Genomic DNA, 10,185 nt, shown 5'->3' with positions numbered 1-10,185 from the left:
TTGTGAAGTATTACCCTACCCAAGACATTTGCAGCACAAAAGAGGACCCTTGAGATGATAAAACTAGCATAGATCAAGGAATAGTTCTCGTTCTTGTAGGAGGAAGAAAACTGCTGGGGCATTGTTGTCGAGGGAGGTGGGGAGTTACTGACGTTGTTCAAAGGATACCCAGAAGGTCCCTGCCCATTCTACCTACCTCCAGAGCCAGTGGACAGAGAACACAGGGAATATGCTGGACCTACTCAGTAATGTAAACTGCTTCCAAGCACTTTTCCAACCACTTCAGCAGAACCTGTGTTTAAAACCAAACAGTGAATATGCTTAACACAATCTTCCTTCATACCCATCCAGGAAGGTGACTGTCAGCACCTTGAACTGGCCTTCATGATTAGCCCAGTTTCAGTTGTTTTAAGAGCCCTGTAAATCATAAAAACTTTATTTTATTAGGCAATTTGAATTGCATCTCTGATTTCAAAAAGATTTTGACCTATTATATGCCAAACTACAAATTAATAATGTTTCCACTACTTCTGGGAATACAAATATTATCACATGCATAATACAGATAATAATGTACCTCCACCTCCACATACAGCCCTATGAATCACTGCTGAGTGGCAAAATTTCACCTATTTAAATGAAGAGAGAGAAGCAATAAAGTAAACAACAACAACAAAAAACCCTTGTGATCTATTCCTCATTCGTATGCTCTGGAAAAATAACACATATTAGAAATGGGACAGAGAAGCCAGGCATAGTAGCTCATGCCTGCAATCCCAGCACTTTGGGAGGCCAAGGCTGGGGTATCATGAAGCCAGAAGACTGAGACCATCCTGGCCAACATGGTGAAACCCTGTCTCTACTAAAAATACAAAAATTAGCCAGGTGTGGTGGCACATGCCTGTAGTCCCAGCTACTCGGGAGGCTGAGGCAGAAGAATTGCTTGAACCCAGGAGGCAGAGGTTGCAGTGAGGCAGTGAGCTGAGATCATGCCATGGCACTCCAGCCTGGGAGACAAAGCAAGACACCATCTCAACAACAACAGCAACAACAAAAAAGGCAGAGAGTTGTTGACTGAGTGCTGCCCTACAAGCCCACCTTAGGATAATCTGCTTCTATTGGGATATTGAGCTTTTCCCAGAGATAGATGGGGTCGCAGAGGCATGTTAGCACAGTAGATTTCAAAGATTCGCATGCAGAGATATGTTGAAGAGAATTTTTTTTTTCTGCCCATTAGGGAAGGTGGGAATTGTATTGTGTTTCAGGTCATTCATTAAACAAGTTTGTACCTAAATTAACTACAGTTCTGCATTCCTTTCTCCACTACCTACCCAATTAAAGCAATATAAATGTAAATGTTTTTTCTGAAGTATCTAAGCCATTTTGCTGGTTCCCTGATAATGCATTAAATAAAACTGTGAGAAGTGTTCACCAACAAATGTGTGAGATGCATGGCTTGTAATCATTTGGGGTATATGCTTTCAGACAGTTTTTTGGAAATGAGGGAAGAAAAAGCACCCTATCTGACTATTCCTTACCTTATCTTGGCCACATTCAGATTAAGGTTCATTTCCTAAGGGGCACAAAACTGACTTGTTTACAACATTAATCGTCTGGGATTGGTCACCGGTGGGATCTCCATTTGCAGGACACCACAGGACTCTGTGCCAACATCAGCCATAGCATGGCAGGACACATAGTTTTTGAACAAGATATGGATCCCATTTACAGAACCAGGGAGGGAAAAGTGCCATATTGACTGAGACCATTTCTTTTCAATAATGTCTGACATTTATTGAAAATAAGGAAAAGACTTTCTCCAGGTAGTGTATTAGAGCAGAGCAGAATGCAGGGGTTACTGTGTTGAACAAAAGGCACACATCAGAGAGACAGTTGCAAACTCAGAAAACTCAGTTATAGGCAAAACTAACTGGTCCACAAGAGAAAATGAGAGACTCGATTTGGCTGCCAGGCACACCTGGGTCTAGGCTGGAACACAAGAGGTTCTGGGGGTGGGGAGGAAATAGGTCTCGCTGAAGGTGACAGATCCCTTGGGGGGCGGCCAGCTGTCTGGATCACTGTCCAAGGACTGTGGCCAGCCCAGATACCTCCGAGGTGAGTCCAGATCACTAGGAGCAGCAGTCTGTCAGTGGGATGCGATGGATGGCGATGGCAGTGGCAGCGCAGGTCTGTGGGCAGAATGATGTAGTCGTCTGGCAGTCTGGTGGGGAGGAGGGGGCTTGGCAGCGGCGGCAGTGGGTGGTCTGTCCAGTGTGTAACAGGAGCCCAGCTTGCAGCTGGAGCGCAGGACAGCGTCCAAATGTGCATGGGAGGGGCCGGCTGGCTGGAAGGAGAGGGCGGCGGCTCGCTCCAGAGTGAGGCCCAGGGGCGGCAGCAGGAGCCTGGAGCGCTATTCCTGGAACAAAGGCAAGCACTACGCGGGAGGGGACAGGAGCGCAGGGGACATCGCGGCGGCTCGGCTCAAGGGGGAGGGAGGCGCGGAGGGAGGGCGCCGGTGGCGACCCTGGCGGCGGCCAGTAGCACAGCGGGACCTCCCCAGAGCACCCGCCCCCAGGCTCGAGGGTCTCCCGGCCTAGAAGTCCTCGTCCTCCTCCCATCCAAAGACCCGCTTCATCTCGGCCAGAAAGCCCCGGTAATCATTGAGGAGGGGGCTCTCCTTCTTGATGTAGGGGATCACCCACTGCAGGGCGGGCCCCGTGAGGCGGGTGATGAGGAACGTCACCTTCAGGGCGTCGCTGGAGAATGTGTTCTCGTCCACGAACATGTAGGAGCCCGTCTGCACGATGAACTCCGGGAGCCGGTCGGTATCGCCATCAAACGTCTCGGGAAAGGGAATCGGGTTCCTCCAGCGACGCGTCGCAGGCCGGATCGGCAAGGCCAGGAGGGCCTTTATCAGCTGCACCCGACCGTCCATCGCTGCTCTTCGCTTCGCTGGACGTCAATGGGCTCCACCCGGCTCTGCAGAGGTCAGTACCGAGGCGTCGCCGGAAATGCGTGTCCACGAAGGCCCGCCCAAGCTAGGGTGGGCGGGGCCACGAGCGGGGCTCCAGCCCTCTCATGGACTCCGCCCACAAGGCCGGGTGTTCCCTAGTACGCAGGCGCGTCGTGGGGCACACACTTGCGAAGAAGGGCCTAAAGCCCTCAAGGAGGCAGGGTCGTATCGGAGAGGCTGGGCTGAGGGTTCCTAAGGTGGCGGGACGGGGAGCAGGGGAGGAACCAGGGAGACCTGGTGGTGTACGGGGCGCGGGGAGCTCGCTCCAAGGGTATGTTAGGGGCCCTACCTAGTTCTGGTAGTTGAGGAGTCCTCCCGCTGTACTGGTCCCCACCTCTCATCAGCCCTTGGGTATGCATTCAGGGAGCCTTGGCCCTGGACGCCACTAGTATGAGGTTCTGTGAACACATTTTCCTGCTCCTTCTTGCGTCTCTCAACCAGATTATTGGCTCCCTACTTTGCAACATTAATAGAGAAGCCCCACATATTAGCAAATATAATCCAGAGCAGCATATTCAAAGAGTAATGCACCACGCTTGAGGGATGGATACTCCATTCTCCATGATGTGATTATTAGGACCTAGTATTTGATAGCACAACAGGATGACTACAGTCAAAATAATTTAATTGTACATTTAAAAATAACTGAAAGAGTATAATTGGATTGTTTGTAGCACAAAGGATAAGCGCTTGAGGGGATGGATGCCCCATTTACCATTATGTGATTATTATGCATTGTATACCTATATTAAAGCATTTCACGTACCCCATAAATACATATACCTATTATGTACCCACAGAAATTAGAAAATAAATTTTTAAAAAGAATAATATGCCACAAGCAGTTAATGTAAGGAGAGTTAAATATTAAGAAATCTCTTAATTTGTTATAAAAGTTGCCCTCAGTTCTCTGCCATGTTGCCCTGTCTATAGGCAGTTCACAACACTACAGCTTGTTTCTTCATGGAACAAAGGGAGAATGTTTCTCCTTGAAAGATGGAGTCATGTATAAACTAACATAATCATGGGAGTTCATCACCTTTGCCACATTCTATTGGTTAGAAGCAAGCCATAGTCCCCACCTACACTGAAAGGTATGACCAGGATATTGGGATGTTGGGGGCCACTTTAGAATGTCTGCCATAGCATGCATATACAAATTTGGTGATCCATTCATTTGTTGGAAGATATTTGCCTTATTTACAGGTTTTGGAAATTACAAAGGAATCAGCTATAAGCATTTACGTACAGATTTTTGTGTGAGCACAGATTTTCATTTTTCTAGAGCAAATTCCTAGAGCAAAGATTTGTGTCATATGGTTCCCATTAAAAACTCTCATCAAACTTAAAAGGGAACTCCTAAATCTGATGAAGAGCATCTACAAAAATCCTACGGCTGTCATACTCAAAGGTGAAAGCCTGAATGCTTTTCACTCTTAGATCAAGAACAAGACACATAGAGGGGAACAACACACACTGAGGCCTATCAGAGGGTTGAGGGTGGAAGGAGGCAGAGGATCAGGAAAAATAACTAACGGCTAATAAGCTTAATACCTGGGTGATGAAATAATCTATACAACAAACTCCCACGACACAAGTTTACCTATGTTAACAACCTGCACTTGTACCCCTGAACTTGAAAGTTAAAAAAGACGAACAAAACAAGTACATATGCCCACTCTCGTCACTTTAGTGCAGTATTGTACTGGAGATTCTAGACAGTGCAGTGAGGGCAAAGAAAATAAGGAAAGGAAAAAGTAATAAAAGGCATCTAGATTGGACAGGGCAAAGGCAGACTTTTGTTATTCATACACACCAGGATCGTGCATATAGAAAACAGATTTTCTAAGATCAACAAAAAATACTAGAACTAAGAAGCGAGTTTAGCAAGGTTGCAGGACATAGGCGAATATACAAAAATCAATTGTATTCCTAGTAACGAACAAGAGAAATTTGAGCTAGAATTTTAAACACCATAAAAACGTAAAAAATGTTAGGGTTAAATATGACAAAAGAGATGAGACTTGTACCCTGAACACTACAGAACATTCCTGACATATATTACAAAATATCTGAGTAATGCAGAGATATATTCATGGACTAGAAGATTTAATATTGTTAGTATATCAATCCTCCCAAAAATTGATATATAGATTCAAAGTCCCAGCGAGTGTTTTAACATATAAAAAACAACTAATTGCTTCTAAAATTCGTAGGGAAATGCAAAAAAAAAAAAAAGTATTAGCAAAAACAACTTTGAAATAGAAAAAATAAGTTGGAGGACGATAATATTTGATTTCAAGATTTATAATAAAGCTACTGCAATTAAGACAATGTGATATTGTTATCAAAATAGACAAATACAGTCGTCCCTTAGTATTTACAAGGGATTGGTTCCAGGACCCCTGCAAATACCAAAATCTGAGGACGCTCAACTCCCTTATATAAAATGGTATAATATTTGCGTATAACCTATGTATATCCTCCCATATGCTTTAAATCATATCTAGATTACTTATAATACTTAATACAATACAAATTCTATGTAAATAGTTGTTACCTCATATTTTTAATTGTACTCTTTTTCTAATTTTTACTTTTATTTCAATAGTTTCTGAGGTACTGGTGGTTTTTTGTTACATGGATAAGTTCTTTAGTGGTGATTTCTGAGATTTTAGTGCACCTGTCACCCAAACAGTGTACACTGTACCCAATATGTAGTCTTTTATCCCTCACTCCCCTCCCATCCTTCCCCCCTGGATCACCAAAGTCCATTGTATCAATCTTATGCCTTTGCATCCTCATAGTTTAACTCGACTTCTAAGTGACAACATACAATATTCGGTTTTCCATTCTTGAGTTAACTTCACCTAGAATAATGGCCTCCAGCTCTATCCAAGTCGCTGAAAAAGACATTATTTCATTCCTTCTTATAGCTGAGTAGTAGTACATGTTGTATATATACCACATTGTCTTTATCCACTCACTGGTTGATAGGCACTTAGGTTGGTTCCATATCTTTGCAATTGTGAATTGTGCTGCTATAAACATGCATGTGCATGTGTCTTTTTCACAGAGTGGCTTATTTTTCTTTTCTTATTTCCCAGTAGTGGGATTGCTGGATTGAATGGTAGTTCTACTTTTCGTTCTTTAAGGAATCTCCATACTGTTTTCCACACTGGTTGTACTAATTTACATTCCCACCAGCAGTGTAAAAATGCTCCCTTTTCCCCACATCCATGCCAACATCCATTGTTTTTGGACTTTTAAATTATGGCCATTCTTGCAGGAGTAAGGTGGTATCTCACTGTGCTTTTAATTTGCAGTTCCCTGATAATTATGTTATCTTCTAGAATTAGTGATGTTAAGCATATTTTCATGTTTGCTGGCTGTTTGTGTATCTTCTTTTGAGAAATGTCTATTCATGTCATTTGCCCACTTTTTGATGGGATTTTTTTTTCTTGCTGATTTTTTTTTTTAGTTCCTTGTAGATTCTGGATATTAGTCCTTTGTTGAATGCATAGTTTGTTAATACTGTCTGCCTACTCTGCTGATTATTTCTTTTGCTGTGCAGCAGATTTTAGTTTAATTAGGTCCCGTTTATTTATTTTTATTTTTGTTGCATTTGCTTTCAGGGTCTTGGTCATGAATTATTTGCCTAAGCCAATGTCCAGAAGAGTTTTTATGATGTTATCTTCTAGAATTTTTATCATTTCAGGTCTAAGGTTTAAGCCTTTGCTCCACCTTGTTGAATTTTTTTTATAGGGTGAAAGATGGGGATCCAGTTTCATTCTTCTACATGTGTCTTGACAGTTTTCCCAGTACCATTTATTGAATAGGATGTCCTTTCCCCAAATTATGTTTTTGTATGCTTTTTTAAAGATATGTTGGTTGTGTTTGGCTTTATTTCTGGGTTCTCCATTCTGTTCCATTGGTCTACATGCCTATTTTTATACCAGTACCATGCTGTTTTGGTAACTATAGCCTTGTAGTATAACTTGAATTCAGCAACTGCAATGCCTCCAGATTTGTTCTTTTTGCTTTGTATGACTTTTGCTATGTGGGCGCTTTTTATTGGTTCCATATGAATTTTAAGATTGTTTTTTCTACTTCTGTGAAGAATGATGATGGTATTTTGATGGTAAATGCATTTAATTTGTAGATTGCTTTGGGCGGTATGGTCATTTTCACAATATTGATTCTTCCCATCCATGAGCATGGGGTGTGTTTCCATTTGTGTCATCTATGATTTCTCTCAGCAGTGTTTTGTAGTTCTCCTTATAAATATATTCCACCTCTTTCATTAAGTACATTCCTAAGTATTTTTATTGAAGTTGTTATAAAAGGGATTGAGTTCTTAATTTGATTCTCAGCTTGGTCATTATTGATGTATAGCAGCAAAAACCCTCAGTAAAATACTAGCTAACTGAATCCAACAGCATATCAAAAAGATAATATGTTACGATCAAGTGGGTTTCATACCAGGGATACAGAGATGGTTTAATATATGCAAATCAATAAATGTACTATATTTATTGGAAGTCAAACTATTGTTGTTCACCAATGATATGATTCTATACCTAGAAAATCCTAAAGACTCATCCAAAAAGCTCCTAGATCTGATAAACGAATTCAGTATAGTCTCGGGATACAAAATCAATGTATACAAATTAATTTTTATTATTTTTTTCCAGAATATTTTGATCCGCCGTTGGTTGAATCTGCAGATGCAGAACCCATGGATATAGAGGGCCAACTGTAGATGAATAGAATTGGATATGCAATTCAGAAATAGACCCACACATATATGGACAGCTGATTTTTGTAAAGTTTTGTAAAGGCAATTCAGTGGAAAAGGGATAATCTTTTCAAAATGATGCAGGAAAAGTTGAATGTTCATTTACCAAAAAGATTAATTTGATCTATATCTCATACCACATGCAAAAATTAACTCAAAAAGGTTAATAGACCTAATGGTAAAACCTAAAATTATTAAGCTCCGAGAAGAAAACAGGAAAAAAAAACCTTTTGGAACCTTGGATTAGACAAAGATTTCTTAGCTATCACGACAAAAGCACAATTCTCATAAGCAAAATTTGGTAAATTGGACTTCATCATATTAAAAAGCATGTGCTCTTCAAAAGACAATGTTAACAGAATGAACAGAGAAGGCACAGGCTGCAAGAAAATATTTGTAAATGGCATATCTAGTGAAGATTTGAATACAGGATACATATAGAACTCTCAAAACAACAATGTAAATGTCAACAACCTGATTTAAAATGGAAAAAATATCTGAAGAGACATTTCACTAAAAAAGATAAATGTATGACAAATAAGCAACAAAAAAGATGTTCAGGGACACATGAATTTTATGTTTCTTAATAGTAGGAAGTAAAATTAGTCAAATGCATTTTCTGTGTCTATATGTGCTCTGTGTTCCCTAATTTATGCAGTTAGGGAACTGCAAATTAAAACCACAATCACACCTATTAGAATGGCTGAAGTAAAAAAGAAAACCAACAAATGAAGAACCCAGAACAAAACAAAACCTGATGATACTGAGCGTAGATGAGTTTGCAAAGCAACTTAATCTTTCATATATTGCCAGTGGGAATACAGAATGTTAGCAACTTGGGAAAACATATTTGGGAAACAAGTTTCTTTCATCCAATTTTACACACTATAATTCCTCCTCCACTGAGATGACCACTATTCTGAATTCTATAAGCATTTAGCTTTGCCTATTTTTAACACTGATATAAAGTGGAATCCTAAAGTATATACAAATTTTGTGCCTCACAACTTCTATTCAGTGTAACATCTGTAGCACTCCTTCATATTGCTGTGTGTACTAATGCAGAATTCCATTGTATGACTATGCCATAATTTATTTATCCATTTGCCTAATCTAGTAAAATATAAAAAGAATAATATGCCATGATTAAATGAAATTATCCCAGCAATGCAAGGTTGTTTTATGAATCAAAAATCAATTATAATTTACTGTACTAACTAAAAGGAACTGTAGCAGACAAAATGGCAATCCCCCAAAGATGTGTGTGTCCTAATTCCCAGAACCTGAAAATATAAAGCAAGAAGGAATTAAAGCTGCAGACAGAACTAAAGTTGCTAATCAGTTACACTGAAAATATGAAGATTATCATCGATTATCTAATCATATGAACTCTTAAAAGTGTAAGATGAAGGCAAAGAGGATTAGAAAGAAGCCACACGAGGAAAATTTGACACCCACTATTGCTGACTTTGAAGAGGAAGAAGGTGGCAATGAGCCAGTAAATATGGCGTCCTCTACAACCTGGGAATGCCCCTCATATTACAGAGCAAGAACACAGTACCTCAGTCCTACAACCACAAGGAACTGAATTCTGCCAATAGTCTAAATGAACGGGAAAGAACTTATTTCATAGAATCTCCAGAAAGGAACATAGCCTCCCAATACCATGACTTTGGTCTAGTATGACCCATATGGAACTTCTGACCTACAAAACAATAAGATGATAAATTTCTGTTGTTTTAAACCACTAGATTTGTGGTAATTCGTTAAGACAGCAACAAAAAGCTAACACAAAGAGAAAATCCATAGGACCACATCAATAGACACAGAAAATGCATTTGACTGATTTCATTTCCTACTATTAAGAAATAGATAAAATTCATGGAGGTTATCTTGTAACTTGGAGGAAACACCTATCACATTTAGCTGTACTGGTACGACACTTTTACTGAATGGCCTGTATGGATGTTTCAGAAATATGCATGCTACTCTGCTCATCAGGACTTACGTAACCTAGTCAACCCAACTGCGTTGAAAGTATCTATGGCAAACAAGTGATCAAGGTACACATCATCAATAACAAAATATACTACATCATGAACACCTTGATTTGATAAACTAGCACACAAAATCTTTGCTGTAGTATACCTGGCAAAAATAACTCATTCTAATCATGAGAAAACATTAGAGGAAAGCAAATCTAGGGACATTTAAAAAAATTGTTGACCAATAATTTTCAAAAGTGTCAAAGCCGAGGATTTGCAAAGGAACACGGAAGGGCAGATAGCATGGGACAAGGAATAGATATACCAGACTGACTACTCAGCTTTAAAGAATTTCTAGGCTTTGCTCTCCAAGCACAATGGGCTTAGAC

General features: G+C 40.2%; 2 protein-coding genes across 2 annotated transcripts; both read right to left on the bottom strand.

The window, feature by feature from the left end:
* Positions 1-1,768: 1,768 nt before the first annotated feature.
* On the bottom strand, positions 1,769-2,650 carry LOC104681459 (CAAX box protein 1-like). Its single transcript, XM_010387771.2, is given in 2 exon segments — positions 1,769-2,481; positions 2,484-2,650. Coding segments are annotated over 2 exon segments (690 nt in total). The 5' UTR covers positions 2,619-2,650; the 3' UTR covers positions 1,769-1,926.
* On the bottom strand, positions 1,769-3,015 carry LOC104663620 (retrotransposon Gag-like protein 8C). The gene has a single exon (XM_030934017.1). The coding sequence runs from the start codon at positions 2,933-2,935 to the stop codon at positions 2,594-2,596; it is 342 nt and encodes a 113-aa protein (XP_030789877.1). The 5' UTR covers positions 2,936-3,015; the 3' UTR covers positions 1,769-2,593.
* Between the last annotated feature and the right edge of the window lie 7,170 nt (positions 3,016-10,185).

This window comes from Rhinopithecus roxellana, chromosome 7 (assembly GCF_007565055.1).
Source record: "Rhinopithecus roxellana isolate Shanxi Qingling chromosome 7, ASM756505v1, whole genome shotgun sequence".
Taxonomy (NCBI): Eukaryota; Metazoa; Chordata; class Mammalia; order Primates; family Cercopithecidae; genus Rhinopithecus; species Rhinopithecus roxellana.
Note: the sequence above shows the minus strand (reverse complement) of the source record. Positions and strands in the feature narration are given on the sequence as shown.

Excerpts from the sequence above, each read along its gene's own strand:
- LOC104663620 (XM_030934017.1), bottom strand. The coding sequence starts at position 2,935 with ATGGACGGTCGGGTGCAGCTGATAAAGGCCCTCCTGGCCTTGCCGATC.